General features: G+C 34.6%; 2 protein-coding genes across 8 annotated transcripts in view; one reads left to right on the top strand and one right to left on the bottom strand.

The window, feature by feature from the left end:
* Window positions 1-5,878: 5,878 nt before the first annotated feature.
* The window catches only part of LOC129575031 (protein kinase C-binding protein NELL1-like), a 49,390-nt gene continuing 37,780 nt past the window's right edge, over window positions 5,879-17,488 (bottom strand). For 3 of the 6 annotated variants that reach the window (XM_055457824.1, XM_055457825.1, XM_055457829.1), the window contains 3 exons: window positions 17,173-17,412; window positions 10,685-10,705; window positions 5,879-6,439 (listed from right to left, as the gene is read on the bottom strand). In XM_055457824.1, the coding sequence (XP_055313799.1) occupies window positions 6,035-6,439; window positions 10,685-10,705; window positions 17,173-17,412 (666 nt within the window). In that variant the 3' untranslated portion in view covers window positions 5,879-6,034. Of the gene's footprint in view, window positions 6,440-10,655; window positions 10,706-17,172; window positions 17,413-17,488 lie in introns of all 6 variants that reach the window. The other 3 variants (XM_055457827.1, XM_055457828.1, XM_055457826.1) reach the window with 2 other exon arrangements.
* Window positions 12,317-16,620, top strand: LOC129575037 (uncharacterized). Of its 2 annotated transcripts, none has more exons than XM_055457840.1 (5): window positions 12,317-12,596; window positions 13,014-14,416; window positions 14,519-15,290; window positions 15,360-15,705; window positions 15,836-16,620. In XM_055457840.1, exons 2-4 carry the CDS (start codon window positions 13,727-13,729, stop codon window positions 15,557-15,559), a joined length of 1,662 nt encoding a protein of 553 aa, XP_055313815.1. In that variant the 5' UTR covers window positions 12,317-12,596; window positions 13,014-13,726; the 3' UTR covers window positions 15,560-15,705; window positions 15,836-16,620. The 2 variants fall into 2 exon arrangements, with proteins under 2 accessions (XP_055313815.1, XP_055313814.1); XM_055457839.1 differs by having other exon boundaries at window positions 13,011-14,416.

Below are 17,488 nucleotides of genomic sequence, written 5' to 3'. Positions count from 1 at the left end.
AAATGTAGGATGTTATTGGATTGGTTTGAGAAATTTGATCAAAAAATAGTAAAAATTGAGTTCGTTTTTTTGTATGAAAATCATCTGAGTTGGTACCGATCTTTGAACATATTATCAACTACTGTGCATGTAATTGTTTGGAAATTACTCAAAATGGCTCGTACACATTCCAAAATATCTGCCACAAGTGGATTTTTACAAATTACGTGAGATTTCTTTTTGCTGTGCGAGCAGAAATATTTTTTTTCACAAAAATGGTGAAACTACATGTAAATATTGACCAAAATAGAAAAACTTTCATTTTTCATCCAAAGCAATGAGAAATCTTATATAATTAACAAAAATCCACTTGTGGCAGATATTTTGGAATGTGTACGAGCCATTTTGAGTAATTTCCAAACAATTACATGCACAGTAGTTGATAATATGGTCAAAGATCGGTACCAACTCAGATGATTTTCATACAAAAAAATGAACTCAATTTTTACTATTTTTTGATCAAATTTCTCAAACCAATCCAATAACATCCTACATTTAAAGTCTAAAACGATTTATTTCCGTAAGATTTACGAATTGAAACCAAAATATATTCAGTTTTTATAAAAATAATCCCATTTTTTGTCGAAAAATGCGTTTTTTTTAAAGTGGGTCCAAACTTTTGATCGGCACTGTACGTTTCACCGTTTCGTTGATTAGGCAACCAATTCTACGCTTAACGTCTTTTTAGTCCGGACGTGGAGTGTCCAAATATACACTCGATGTAGCAGCATCCGATTCGACATTTGGGACAATTGTAGTGTCCAAGTCATCATTATTATCACCCACGTCCATCGGTTCCGCTGACTTTTCGTCGATCACAACATTTTCAGTGTGTACGGTGTCATTGGCATTGTCAATAAGATGAAACAACGTATTTTGGTCAATTTCAATCACTTCGGCAGCACCGGTATTTTGCTCATTTTGATTCTGTTCATTTTGGTTCCTGGCACTCTTTTGCGGTAAGTCAGCACACAACACTTTGTCAATGAGAGGCACGAGCGAGCGTTTAAGGTCCGCAATAAAACTTGAACACTCATTGAAATTGTTCAAAATGCCACCAAATGTGTGTGGCTGGCAACTGTCACCATACCACTGTAAACCAGTAATCTTCCCTAAATAGTTTGTCAGAGTTTTATTGAATATAGTGGTGGCATAGACTTTATTGAGACAGGCGAAATGAAATGATTTGCCACATAAGCCATAGCATGAAATGCTCTTGTCACTGGCTACCGGTTTCACACACAACGCACATTGGACCATTTTATGGTTATGAAAAAACAATAACAATAACACAGGTTAACGACGTGAGTAACGAAATCTACGTACCCAAAAATGTGCACAAATTATCACAGAGAAAAATTGACGAAAGTGATGTTGACACGGATGAACTTTACAATATTACGATACAGCAAGTCTTTACGAATAGAATGATATAAAATTTGTGACAAAACAATGTGGATAACTATTTAAAAACAATAAAATAATGTAAACAAATACGAGAGACGAAAAAAAACACAACTGTCAGCGTAGCTGTCAAACGTCATTTTGACGACAAAAATACCGCCAAATGAAATGATGAGAATGGATTGTGAAAAAAAAGAATTGATTTTACGGAACGAAGCAATAAAATATTTATTGCCAAAATTGGCACTACAAATTTAATAAATTAAAGAATCGAATTCTATCAACCTTGCCCATGAAAATTGATGCTGAAATATTAAGATAGAAAAGAGTAACTTTTTTTTACATGCCATATGTCAACATATTAATTTAACGCAAAAGAAAATCATCAAAAATATACTCGCCTTTCCGAAAATCTGAATCAACGAAAAAACGTACTCTTCTCTCAATCCCACGCATAGAATTGTCAGTTGAAGGACAAGAGCTTAATAGTAGGGGTGTAAGCATTGGGGTGTGATTTGGTGTCATTTGCCTTTGTTCATTTTCAATTAAGTATTATCAGGAGTTGATTTCAAATTACAACTTGCATCTGACTTCTTAATGCAAGTCGAAGTGTTATTATTTACAAAAAAAATTAGTCTTACTCATTTACTATTGTACTTTTTTCTTCAACTTTATTGGATTGAAGCTTATGCTGCATTGTCCCAATGCTAAATCAAAGTGTATAGGCTGAATTAATGTTTGTAGCTTGGCTCAGACAGAGACAGAGACAGAGACCGGCCTCGGCGGCTATTTGCAACATTTTTGAGCGCAATTTTCAGTAAAAAAATGCAGGCTTTTTTATGCGCTAGATCCATCACGCTGAATAAATTCATGCGATAGATTTATGCGATAAATGTGATGCGCTCGCTTTGCGGTGAACGAGGTCTGTTGCTCTTCAGTTGTTCGCGCATGAACGTTTTGCGATGCGTTCATGAACGCATCGCTAAGCGGTAGTGAAGAGCAACAGACCGCGTTAACCGCAAAGCGAGCGCATCACATTTATCGCATAAATCTATCGCATGAATTTATTCAGCGTGATGGATTTAGCGCATAACAAAGCCTGAAAAAATATACTTGGATCATAAAACACCAAATCAAAATGGACTAAAAATGCGCTGAGTTCATCTGACTGCGTCCTGTTAACTGTGATTGTTACCAATGACACCTAGAATACCATTCTGAAAAGCATAACCTACCTCAATCTATCGATCATTTGAACATATGAATACTATTATTAAAATGTTTTCAATGATCTCATTCGAAGATTTAATATGGGATGGGCATGGGCACTGTTTGATAGTCAAACTCACTCAATAATAAAAACACTTTTTTTTTGTTTCATTGCACCAATGGAATTTAGGAAAATAAAACATTTATTGTCATATCACCATGAACATTTGTTTCATTTTTGACCTCGATGAATTGATTAGGAGTTCGACTTGATACTAAAGAACTCTGTAAATACTCGAAGTTGATTTTTCCGCTATGTTTCAGCTAAGTCCAATAAATAAGTAAAATATGCACGCACACATTTTGGATTGAAAATAACTTGGAACAATAATATTAAATTCATATGAATTAAAAATATTTTAGATACGGTCTCGGTCGCGCATATATTGAGTGTATGCATAAGTTTTTTTTCGACTTCTTCGTAGGAAATTAAGTTTCACTCGAATACGGACTCGTAAGCGTTAAGTACACTGCGCATTTTAATCATAAGTTACATCATAGATAAAACTTAGGGGAAAAATCTACTTCGAGTTTTTATAGAGAGGCTTATGGTGGTTAAATCAGTGGAATAGTAAAACTAGGACAATTCTATAAACAAATGTATTGTGTGTTAGAGCAAGTTTACTAAATAAACCATTGGAATTAGCTGTAAAAATGTATTGATTTGATTTTTACGAAGCGGATAAGTGTAAAAATTAAACATGATATGCCATCAAGGTCAGAAGTTGTGGCATTTTCTATTTGCGTTTTCTTTGCCGTTCTGATCAGTTCTCAATGGCACAGCGTACAACGTGTGGGACGTGTACCGTGGCATTTCATAAAAAATGGCAATTCCTTAACTTTGCATTCCGAAGTGCTGTAACAATTGCAGTAGCAATACATGCGTAAGATGCGGTGTATCGCAATTGCCATTCATTGCTGTCTTCATCTGGATTTATTCGTTTGCTGAGATTGGGACATTTTAATTTTGTGACTCTCACCCAAAATAAATTTAGTTTGAAGTTTGAATTTGCGATAAATATCCAGCTAAAAATTAAAGGCCAATTCATTGTGAAACACCGTAGTACACGATTCACAGCATGCACACTGCGCTGCTAGCGCTATTTGTTCATTATCCGATATTGAATAGATCGCATCAAAATTTGAATATCTATGGCCAAATGAAACACAAACTCAAATAGTGTATCGTGGGCTATTGACATACACTCGGTCATATATTTTGTTTTGTTTTGTTTTTTTAAATATTCTTTTGTCGACGTTTTGGGCATCTCAGTTCCATTGTCTTAGATATCTAAGCTTGGGGAAGAGATTGTTTCTTGGTTTTGAGCTTCAAAAGTTAAAGAGCATTTGGTTTTTTAAATGTTTTGTTTTTATTGTGATTTGATTTAAATGCATTAAAATATCGACTTGTCAGTCGTATACGAGGCTATGAGTTCCTTAAGTTGCTTTTTTTTGTTTTAACTTTATCTAGCAATTGCATATATTTTTCTGTAATGCTAGTTTCATCTTTTTTTTATTCTCAATAATTCATAAAATTCCTATAATGCTTGTCTACACTAAAATCAATCAGTTCGTTTTGTTGCTGCTGGCCTTTGTAATTTACACAAACACTTCTAATTGACGTCAGCAACCAATGTTTTCATTTAAAATTTATTCTTTTTGTGTAGTATGTTCAAATCCATCTTCTTCTTTTTTTCTTTTTTTTTAAATTGTTTTTCATACTAAAATCTAAATCTGTTTGATAGGTGTTAAACGAATCCAATGTTAGGGCCTCACATTCAAGTATTGTTTGAAAAATATGTTTAAAAAATTAAATACATCCGTACATACTTATATAATAAATGGCTGACGTATCATGTAATCCTACTTACGACTCTGGCACGGCCAACTTTTCAAAGTGAATTTCTATTGATTTTTAAATATCTTTCGCCTGCATTGAATTGGATAAAACCTAAATAATTTTTAAAAATTGCACTCAATATTAAAAGTTTGTAGAGAGTATCTAATGCTATTAATCTGTTGTTGTTGCTGTTGTTATTTTTTTTACTTCTTATTCATTTCGAAATTTGTTAGTTTATATTTGAGTTACCATTACCATTGGGTTTGGAAAGAAATGAATGAAAACAGAGGTTTAACTCTATTGGTGAGACGTAAAAGAACGCAAGTTGGTCCAACTTCGTAGCAATAAAGAGAAGTATGTTTCATTGCAACTAATAATGGTTAAAAGAATGTATGTTCGTTTTTAGCGGATCCTCGCGGCTTTTCACGGTTTCCGCGGAACTGATAAGAGACAACAACTTGGTGTCTTCGGCAAAGTTGTAGCACTCAAGGTCTCCTATAACATTACTGAGGTCAGTTATCTCTTATCTTTTATCAGTTCCGCGAAAAGCGCGAAAAATGATAAGAAAAAAAAAGTTCTATATAAAATTTGCTTTTCTATGTGCGCGATTTACGCGCAACTGATAAGAGATAAGAGATAGATGTCTTCAGCAATGTTATAGAAGACCTTGAGTATTATAACTTTGCCGAAGACACCAAGTTGTTATCTCCTATCAGTTCCGCAGAAACCGTAAAAAAGCGCGGAGGCTAGATGGGATGCCAACATACTTCCTTTTAACGCAGATAGAATCAACAGAAAACATACTTTCCTTTTCAAAAATATAAATCGACAAAAAAACATACATTCTTTTACGTCTCACGAATAGAACTTTGAAATGATAAAATGGACACGTGTGCGTTAAATATATTCCTAATAACCAAATCACCCTCAGAATGTATGAAAACGTTTATTCAGGAATTTTTCACGCTTGATTTCGAATGCATTGTCGAACAATACTTAATATGTCTACGGTGAAGTTTTTATTTTCTCTTTATTTTCGTGCGAATCAGTTGAATTATGAATAAATATAGTCTGAACTAGACTATGGCTGGTTTATAGTTATATACCGGAGTCATACCGTTGATGCAAGAGCTCAATGCCACTAGCGTATATTTCAGCATTTTTTAGCACAACAATATCGATGCGAATAGGTGTCGCTTGCAGTATATTGCTTTTCCAGCAACGGTTTGACCAGAGCGGATTTTTCCTTTTCTCTCTCTATCTCTCGCTCACTCACTCACACACACACACACACTCACACACTCACACAAAAACGTCATTACGAAATACTCAAAATAATAAAAATTGTTTTATTTTTCACTGTGGCCGACATCGATATAAATATTTAAAATATTGCAGTATCTGCAAATTTGAATAGTTAAGAAGTACGCATTAGTTCGTTGCGTCAATAACGTTAGTTTGAAATGAATTTTTTTTATTTGTTTAGGCTGCTGGTGCTATCGATGTAATGTGTGGCATTGAAGAAGACTTTTCAGTCTCGTCTGAATGAGATCGATCATCGCTTGTGTATGTTGTAGCGGTAGTGCCAATCAATTTCTCAGTGTAAACGGTTCGTTGATTGTGGGCCTCTCTAGTTCGTTCATTGTTCCGTCGGTGTGTAAGTATCGATCCCGGCGATAATACATTGGCCGAGGAAGTAAACGAATTGTAATAATATCCACTCGTTGTCGCCATATTCGCAGCGGAAATTTTTTCGGTTTGGACATTTGTTGCATCCAAAGTGTCGACATGTTCAGCAACATGAACCAAACGGTTTGTTTTAGCGCGGTTTGTGTTTGGTAAAGCATCATTACAACTATTATCGAAACTGCAGCACAGCTGACCGTCCTAAATTCAATACACACACATAGATGGACAATAAAGAGTTACGTATTATTATTCAAATTATTCAATTATTAATTAGTAAATTTTATATTTAAAAAAAAATATCGTCAATTTTCAAGCGAATATTCTTCTCTTAGTCTATACAATCAGATGAATTTTGTTATTTTAGAGAAAAAAAAAATTTCTTCACACAAACTAACTTCACAAATGGTATATACACTACAAATGCAACAAAAATATACAAACTAATTCGAAGACTGAACTTCAATCAAAATTGAATACTCCAAATAAGAAAAATTCAACAAAAATTATAGGATAAAATACAAATATATGCATGATTTGAATGATAAATAGCAAACACGCATTAAAAACGGAATTAGTTCCAAATTTGAATAGCTAGAGGAATAAGCATTTTACATTTCAATCAGCGGACAAAGACAAAAGCAGAGGTACAAAGTTAAAGAGCAAATAAATGTCGAGACTTAGACTTAAATTTTGGCAAAGAAACACACACATAGACACACTTACACAATGGACAACATATTATTTTACATAAGTTGTGTAATAAATTAACCGAATTGTGGGAGGTAATGTTCAAAGGGAGTATTGGGATCAACTTCAATGCTAGAGCACATTATAAGATATAAACTGAAATTGTTGCATTGACATTCTACGACGATACTCTTGAAATAAAAATAATTTCGTTTTGATGACACTTCAAAACATGAGCACATAGAGCTGACTATATAGAATCATGTTGCGATTTCGTTAATTTATTTTTGTACAGTCATTCGTAGAAATACCGTTTAGTAATTTAAACTCATCGTAGAATGTTAATTTCTCTTTAAATAATTTTAGATCTTTGAATAACATATTAACTTACAACTATCTTTCTTGTTATAAGAAAATAGTACGATAAATACATAATATGACTTAAATTGACTTTTTGTCATAGTTTCCTTTGAAAATTCGATTTTTTTCATGGCGCGTGGATTTTGAGGGGGATTCCAATTTTATTTAATCCTTCAAAGAGATCCGTATTTTATAATTTTCTTAACGGTAGTTGATTTCAAAGTGTTAGTACCGATAATTGGATACATAGTACCGATGCAGATTGATCTGAATGTGAAATTCACATTATGTAATAGATTTACTATGGCATCTAAATCACTCTTTCCTAAATTTACACTATTTTTTTTATTCAATTCATGATTGATGATACACTCAACTTCCACATGTCATTGATGAGAGAACTAAACGCTCAGTTTTTGGCGAAATTGGTGAAATTCTGGGAAGTCAATTTTTCATAAAATGAAAATGAACCTTGGTGAAAATGGCACTTTTTACTGTATTAACAAATAGACAACAAAACAAAAAACGTGAATAACCCCTTCTCGAAAAACTCAAGCATGAAAAAAAAGCACGTTTTGTAATCATAGATGAATATGTCACCTAAAAAGCCTATACCTTCACTGGAGAAACCACCCCTTGATTTTGGGTACTTTTTATGTCACCCTAAAACTCAAGCTACTACCTAAAGTGTTAATTATTTTACTTTCATTGTTGTCTTATTGTTTCAGAATTACTATTTTTCTTGAAAAATATGGTGAGAAATTGTTTATTATCAGAAGTTTAATTCAAAAATTGATATTAAAACAAAGACACAAAGAACTTGTATTCAATATAATTGAAATTGAAATATCTGATTGCGATATCCAACTGAAGCCATGGGGAATTGACGCGGCATTACTATTTACTTACTGCCAATTTTGACCTTCAAAAGAAGATTTTCTCCCGAATACTTTTAACGGGATTCAAGTCAATTTGTTCGCGTGGAAAAAGTTTACGTATCATTTTTCCGCAAGTGATCTCTCACAGAAATAATTGGTGAAAGCGATCGATGCTCATACAATAAATATAGATGAAAAGTCCTTTGGATGAGGACGATAAATGTTGTGCAGCAACACGAAATGTACGGAATCAACTAAAGGAAAATGGTGCATTTATAAAAAAATATGAAGTATATTTTAATGCTACAACAAATTGCACAATTCACACGAATATAAATTATGATCCTATGAACCCGTTGTGTTCATAGTATATATGGGCATATTGAATGACCCAATGCCATGCATATATAATGAAATTTATTTACTTTATTCACTTTATTCGCGTATTTTTTTCTCCAAAGAAGAAAATATATGATTTGTTACATGTTTTGGTGCAGTGTGCAATAGAGAGAAATGAAGAAATGAGAAAATTAATAAATTTTGTTCTTCCTGTACGAAAGTATCAATAAACCATAAACAAAATCAATAATATTTTTTGATGATAATAATATTTTTTCCACATTCCATCTCGAACTGTTTCATTTCCTCTCAAAACAAAACGAAGGTAAAATCATGATCCGTGCATCGTCTCTGATTTTTGATGATTAAGCAGCAACTTAGCAACCCGAAAAGTATATTTGTGTGTTATCATTTCATGTATTATGTGTTTGTGTGTACATGTGTGTGTGTATTTGTGTGTTTGTGTGTTTTATGTATTTTCAAGTCCCCTATCGATAATTCGAACTATCAAATTGTTCAGAACCTAACAAAAAACTGAATTTCTATTCAAATATTTGTCATATAATGTGTTCAATTCAAAAATAATTTTGCGGATACTTTGTTTCGAGAAATTGGAATGATTTCAAAATGGATCGATAAATCGGGATTCCGGGAATGTCATTTGAGTTCACAACATTTCTTGGTGTAGTAAAGAATACTATAGAAAATGTCCGAAAAATCGGATAAAATGTTCCAAAATTCTGATTTGTAGATTCGTTTTGAAATCATTCCTTCATTTATCGAAGCAAAGTATCCACCGAATTCTATGTGAGTTCCGATAACAAAGATAATTGGGGGACTCGACAAAATTGTCAGTTGGATCATCCCCGATGAACAAAAAAGTTTATGGTTTTGATTAAATTTTGTGTATTTTGTTTTAGGTTTTTCCTCATTTTTTTTTGAAGAGTTGCGAGTTAATTTTCGATAGTTCGAATCATTCGTAAAAACTAATATGCTCAACGCAAAATTTGGAAGAGATTCACATCATACACCTGTTCAAATCTGATAAAAGCCATATTGTCGGAACAGGTAAACAAAACTAAAACATTGTATGAGCCATGATGAGAAAAAGAATCCAGTTCAAACGAGATTCTCGTTTGAATCACCAAATTATTCTTGGAAACGATTCAAGTGAATTTCTTACACTGTTAAACGGAAGGGATTTCATATGGGTAATTTGGGATTTTTCAGTAAAAATTTCAAAGGGATCAACAAATTAACACTTAAAATCTTTCAACATCACTCTTAAGAATTAATTTGAAATTTTCACTTAATGTTGTGTGGTCAACTTCTTCCGCTATCAATATTTCGTGCGCAAAGTCTAGCAATGCAATTAGGAAATATGAACATTGACCGATCTTGCGTCAGGTTTTATCACTTAATTGCAAATTGTGCTCACGCTTGAAATAATGGTGAACGATTTGCTGCCAGAAACGTAGAGTTCATTTTTAGTCAGTATTTTTTACTATGAAAAAATCAAATCAAATATCAAGTAAAAACGCATACTGTTTTCAAATTTTCCGATTTAGAGTAATTCGTATCTGAAACAACCAATTCGAAAAAGATGTTGTGACTAGGATTTAATCCTCTTGGATTTTTTCACTGAAAAATTTCATGATAATTGTATAAAATTCCATCTCCTTTACAGTGTACTAAGAAGTTATGTTGAACGAATTTTTTTTAGAAGCAATAATCCACCTTTACGTAAATTCATATTGTATGGCTGTTAATTAATACAAATTTCAAGTCACACGGAATCTCATTTTTAGCCTCAAAAAACAAATAGATGCTCCTAAATAAAAACCGAATGCATAAACAAAAAACAGCCGCAAATCCGTCAATTTTAATTCAACGAAAAGTGTATAAGAGTATGTTCCAAAAACCAATTCCAATAGGTGGTGCCAAGGTCGACCAAATGTAACAGAAAACTGGAAAACATTTGATGACAAAAACTGAAAAAAGCTAAAACCAAATACAAAATCAAACTTAATACCAAAGAAACCGAAACCAAAACCAAACCAAACCAAACCAAATAAATATCCAGAAAAGTAGAGAAATCAAAAAAATCATAAGTTAGCAGAGATAGGTGTATGTAAAGAGTGATTTTTTACCGATGCACACAACACGCAGAATTGCTCACCAGTTGGGCACAGTAGGGAACCTGCAAGAAGATTCGCATAGAATATTACATAATCATATCGCTTTTAATTTATCAATGCATTAAACAAAAGAAAATAAATAGTTTATTTGGTGGGTGCGTATTCCGAATTCATTTTTTTTGCTAACGAACAAAACCATGACAAGAAAGTGATGATGCCATTTTCAGTGGTTGCTGACTATTATCTTTGAAGTTCAAAAATATTGGTGAGAAAATAAATAAAGTGAGTGATTTACATTTATTATATAGATCGAGAGTGTTTATTATTACAGGTGGGCGAATTAAGAGAGTATAAATAACTATTCATACTCACTTTCAAAGTTTCCAAAAATGACTAGCTGTTGATCATTTTTGAAAAAACCAGTGTGAACAGTCGATCATGGTCTCTTAATCCGCCCGTCTGTGGTGTTCATGTTAAATGTCTGGGCACTCCATATAATTTCATTTTGATTGCATACAAAATATGTATACAACAATTGTAGAGCGTCAGTCACATATGGTGAAAAAATTCAATTCATTTTTTTTTGCGGACAACAGTTCGGTCAGTAAGACGTAAAAGAACGCAAGTTTGTCTAACTTCGCGATTTGCGCACAACTGATAAGAGATAACTGTCTTCAGCAATGTTATAGAAGACTTCGAGTACCACAACTTTGCCGAAGATTCCTTGTTGTTACCGTAACGTTGAAAAACCGCAACGGTACACCAACATACTTTCTTTTAACATAGATAGAATCAACAGAAAACATACTTTCCTTTCCAAAAATATAAATCGAGAAAAAAAACATACATTCTTCTACGTCTCACGAATAAAGTTATGATAACGAAATATTATGTAATATTGCGAAATCATATTGCTAACAACAAATCATGTCAAACATTTGCAATTTTAATGTCAATAGATATTTATTTGACTTCAATTTTCATTATTTTCTTCATTCCATTTGATGTGTGGGCATTAACGCAAATGAAAAACACGTAGAAAAGATTTGGGCGTGAAAAAACTACATTTTGAATTTTACCATCATCTGTGACTGATGCTCTACAAATACTCCAATAATGACAATCACAGGGCGCTGATAAGACTCACATTGTAATTTTTTTAGATTTGGTCAGAGTAAGATGGTGAATACAAACTGTATACATCTTTCTCTCCCCGTTTTTGAAAATCAAAAACTTTACAACGTTAGTCTTGTCAGAGTTCTGTGATGACAATAACTCTTTGTGTGTAGATTATACTTCTCTTAAGAGAGCTTAGATCTGTAGTGAGTGTGTTCCAATAATTTGTGCATTTGGGTAGATAAATTCTATCTCCAGAGCTAAGCTAGCAAATGAAATTTTTTTAGTTAAATTTTCCTATGTCCGAATATTTGAACGAAATTCAATATCCTGTGTTCTTGTACTTCAAAAAAGTGTACATTGTAGGGTGTTCAGGTTTGGGGAGTCAAATAAGAATATATGATTTCTACGCAGATTTCGGCCCAAAAAATCGGAATCAAACAATAAATCGTCCTTCATTGCTAATAAATTTGGAATTTCACCGAAATATAACCGTTTTTATGTGTTAGTACTAATTGACTCTTTGTAGCTCAAATTGTCTAATGTTCTAAAAATTAGCAATGTGAACCGATCCGTATGGCATTTGACATTCACTTCAGCAGTTTTCGAAATGTCACAGACGCCGCATCATTCATTCCGAGAAAACATACAGCGTTGTGAACACGAAGTCAACAAATTGAAACTCTTACATTTTATCTTACAATTTAAACTGGAAATTTACATTGCAATTTAATTTATCTACGATTTTGCTGGTATTTCATTTCGTATTATTTTCGATTTACGTGCGTTTTGTATCGATTTGATCCGGAGTTCACATTGAATTCAAGTCGCCAAAGTGTAAGTAAACTTGATCATTTCAATCTCTTCTTCTTATTGTGGAATTCATTTTAAAAACGTTTTATAAGCATTTATAACGTGAAATATATTGAACATATCAACAGTAATATTAGATTCCATGTACAAAAGTAATGAATTTCACAATAATTCTGCAGTACATAGTTCTGTTACATGTGATGGTGAAATACGTGTGATGGTGAAATTCATTTTATGCAATGAATTGAGTCCATTGTTCGGAGAAGAGAAACAGTTAATCGATTACTGTTCGAACTCAAATTGAATCAATGCCATTGTTATCAAACCGAAGTCATTTTTGTGTGTCTCATTCTGTTGTCATTTTCAAACTAAATCGAATTTAAGTTTCAATATTATTCGTTTTCAAACTAAATCGAATGTGTGTTTTTTTTCTTTCAGTAGGACAATGGCGAATCGTTTCAAGCCATCAATACCAGCGGAGGGAGAGACGAAAGATGAAATTACGACGATCAAATGTGCGCTAAAGACAATCATTCGCCCACAATACCAGCAAGCATTGATGAGCAAAATAACGGATCTGAGTTTGCAAGCCACTTCCATTTGTGTTTTGGGCTCATTGCTGTTCTTGTTTGAGGTGCAAAAGGCATTCGAATATAGGCGTCGAGAACAATAATTTCGCATTGTTTGGTGGAAGTGGAGAAGATAAGATCAAACTCTGCTTTGAACAAGTGCTATGGCACAACAATCAGCCACCAAAACCGAAGTCAAGGTATAAACCAAGCGGAACAAAGCCACGAGGACCACGAGCAGAGCTGCCACGTATCGATCCTGAATTCAAGGCAATTGTCGAAGGTCTTGACGACTATCATCGTATCGATTGGCCCAACAACAAAGATTTCTGTAATGGCCTTAAGCATTTGACCAATCAGTACACAGATAACGTCGTCACCAATCTTGAAACGCATGCTAACAAACACATCACCCAGTACTTGAAACTGAAGGTTTTCCAATGGAACTCAGACGTAGGAGATGATGCAGAGAAATTTTTGCCAAGTGACATCGCAAGTGTTGTGAATCTGATCATCAAACAAAAAGACATCAAAGTGCCAAGTCGCGATCCAAACAAACTCGAACGGTGTAGCGTGTTGTATGACATGGTGAACGACCTGAATGTGTTCCCAGATATCGATCTGCATGACCTTACAACTGACCCAAAACATTGGTATAAGGCCATGCCAATGTACCTATCCATGCAGCGCGAGATAGAAGAGTACAATTCGGAGTGGCCACATCAGCGCCGACCCAAACGCAAGAAGAGAAAGCGAAAAAAGACAAAAGGAAAATGGAAACGCAAGCGCAGCCAAATGCTCGACAACCCAGATTTTCGGCCATTCATCCGAAATTTAGTAGTGGTGCCGATGTGTGATTTCCGGCGTACGCACTTCAGAATCGATTGTTCATCCATGCACCAGGTGTTGTCTTCGCAAAAATTGCTACCGAAAGTGGAAATCGAGAATAAAAAAGGAACAACAAGCACGATAACGATTCAACAAAAGGATTTCAATCGGGACAGAGATTATTGGTGGAATCAGTATTTTTACATGCGAAAAATTCGACGATTCGTGCGTGCCAAAAAGCAGTTTGACTATTCCATAAACACCGATGGAATCTCTGTGTCTCTCCAGTACTCGGCCAAAAAGAAGACAGCCAACAAAGAAATCGACCAAAAATCTCGCATCATTCAGAAGATTGAGGATGGCACAATCAAAAATTTTTCGGGCGTTGATACAGGTGTGCGAAGTTGGAATACCACAACAACACACGACATTGAAACTGGCAAAGAAGTAAGTTTTGTATACATTTGAATAAGTTGTGTGTGTTTTAATAGAAAATGCTTAAGTGCCAAAACTCAATAACTATACCTTTTTTTCTATTTATTTTTTCAGACCAACTTTGTAATGTCGAGCAAGCAATTCCACTGGCAAACAGGTCAAAAGGTGCGAAATGCCAAAGCAAAGCGATGGACCAAAAATTTCGTCGAAATGGAGCGCGCAGACAGAGAAAATCGTGATCTGTATCCAGTGATGCCGTCGCCAAAAGGGTCAATGTGGCTGAACTACATCAAACACCGAGTCAAGATGATGAAGCATGGAATCTGCGCTTACTCGACTGCCAAATACACTCGACTCGCCTTGGACAAACACATCAAGAGCAGTAGTGTTGTCGACGAATGGGTGAATAAGGTGACCGATAAGAAACCGACTCTGTTCTTTTTTGGTGCTGATGGCGAAATACCACCTGATAGCCCAATAAGTATCAAGAAGCACGTGCGCTGCCCAGGGGTGCGTAAGACTATGAGGTCAATAAAGAAGCGCCGAGATTGTTTCATACAATTCGTGGACGAATGGGGAACATCTCAAACCGACGCAAGATGTATGAATCGATTCCAAAACCAGAACAAAGCGGCCAGATTCAAGAAATGCCGATGCGTACCCGACGCCAGAACATTGCTGCCAACGAAAATTGTGTCAAAGTTGGGCAAAACGGATCTATCGATCTACCGACAGTTGCAACGCGCCATGAACGAAGAAGCATTGGTAGGAGACGAGCGTTTATTCCCAAAAGTAAAATGTTACTACAAAAACTGGCGATTAAACCTCGAATGCTCTGTGATTTGGCATCGTGACGTCGTGGCTGCTAAGAACATTCTACTGAAAGGTAAGGCTAATTGACGCACAATTTCGATTGAATGATTTTTTAAGAAGTTTCATTTGTTTAATTGTTCAGGACTATGGACATTACTGGGACTTCCGATACCAGAGGCGATCAATAGGTATTGGCGCGAAGCTGCTGAAGCAGCCGCTGCTGTTGCCGCTGCTGCTGCCGCTAGAGCAACCGCTGAAGCAGCCGCTGCTGCTGCCGCCATCGTGGATAATGATGTAGAAATGTTCGAGTACGACCAGCAGCCAGCTGATCATGCTGTCTAATCAGCACATTGCAAACAAAAAAAAAAACAAATGTAACATTAGTTATTAAAGGCTATCCCGATCATGTGGGATAGTTGCGTTGAAGCAAGTTGACTCCCCATCTGGTTGATGTTAACTGCGCAGGAGTACTCTAGTGGGTCGTTTAGGTAAGCATTATTCGATTTTGCAAAGAGTTTTTTTTTCTTCTGGAAGTGTTGTATAACGCTCTATTAATGCTACCAGTTGACATAAAATTGGCTTCTCTTTAAATTTATGCTATTCATTCTTCTTTTTCAGATTAGCTGAACACCCTAGTGTACAATCGATTCTTTGTTCCTCTGAAAAATAGGGCGGAAACCGTTTTATTATTTTATTCAAATGAAAGCTTATCGCTGTTAGATCCGCACGAATTTGTGTTTATACTTGGAGAAGATTTGAAAAAAAAAACATCCATAAAATGTATGGAATAGTTTCAGTGTGTTGAAAACTGTTTCTGTTCCGTTTTCTTGTAAATGATGGGGCATTGTCGATCTATTCTGAATGATCATTTTCCTGAGGTGTTCTTTCCAAACAATTTCAATAAAAACCCGAAGACAAGCAAAACTAGTAGGAAAAGGATCAGGAAAAATGAGTTTAACGCGACTTAGCATGCATTACATGGTTAACCAGAACTGATCTATATCTTTTGCTTGTAATAACAGATTTAAAACGTCATAATTAAATACATTACTTAGATAAAATTGAAGGCATAAGTCAGGAGACCATATGGCAATAGCGAAATAGTAATAGCTAAATATAATTTATAATTTCGGGATGGACGATTTTTGATCACACTCGTGAAATTGGCCCGTTCGCTGTTTATTTTAGTTTGCACACAGGCACAGAAAGTGTGCATTATGAGTGTAATATTTAAATAGAAATCGAAATGAACCATAGGCGAAACACTTCTATAACTAATTGTCATTGATATCGCTTATCGGTTGAAAGGAAAAGTCAATTGCGTTACCGCAATGCCAGTGCATTATACAATCTATAAAAAAGTAAGCATTTATGGTGAATAAAATCTACGCCAAATAAACATTTAATATTATTATGTTACATCGAAATCTCTATCCCCCATTTTCCGATGGAATCTGACGGAATTGTTGATTTGGATCGGTTGAAATAATTGAGAATTCGAAAAATCGATGTTACATGATTTTATGCGAAAAAAAAGGCAACATATAGGTGGAAATACAGCGCTAGATTTTTGTGAACGGAGCTGGCATTCAGAACAGTCATGTTTGCTTTCGCTGTAGGAATACAGATGGATTGTTGTGTCCGTATGTAACTGTATTTGATTCGATCTAATTGCTCTTTCCATTTTCCAATGTAATAAAAATTGGCTTTCTCCCGAAAATAATGAAACATTTCGGACAACTATCACTCAACATCTGCATTTCATGGTAATATATTAATTTCATATGATGAGACTGAAAAATTGTAGCAACTATTTTGCAATCTTTGTTCATATGTAAAAATTCAGTGCTATTCATGTGCATACAAATAAGGTTCAAACTAAAAAAAAATAGTATAATGGGCGGATTGATTAGTTTGTATCAGATTCATCCAAATGGTAGTCTGAAGAAATTTACCTTACAGGCACATGTCGTACATTGACTAGACATATCACTAAATTGTTGTCCGGATTCATATTCGTGACCTTTATACGTGCACGGCTTTCCAGCGGCATAAATACCGGTACTATTACTACCAACTAATATGTTACAAGGATCGTCCTCGCATCTTGCGCAACAATCACCAGGCGCTAGTGGTAAGGGTTTATCACACGTTAATGGAGGACACTCCAATTTCCAGCAATCGAATTCACCATACTATCAGAAACAATATAGTGAACGAGACGGAGAATAATACGTTATTTAAATTAATACACAGTGACAAATTTTTACA

Source organism: Sitodiplosis mosellana, unplaced genomic scaffold (genome assembly GCF_009176505.1).
Source record: "Sitodiplosis mosellana isolate CC-2019 unplaced genomic scaffold, AAFC_SMos_1.0 Smas_scaffold_6166, whole genome shotgun sequence".
NCBI lineage: Eukaryota > Metazoa > Arthropoda > Insecta > Diptera > Cecidomyiidae > Sitodiplosis > Sitodiplosis mosellana.
The sequence above is the reverse complement of the archived record's forward strand: the minus strand, read 5'-3'. Positions and strand labels throughout refer to the sequence as shown.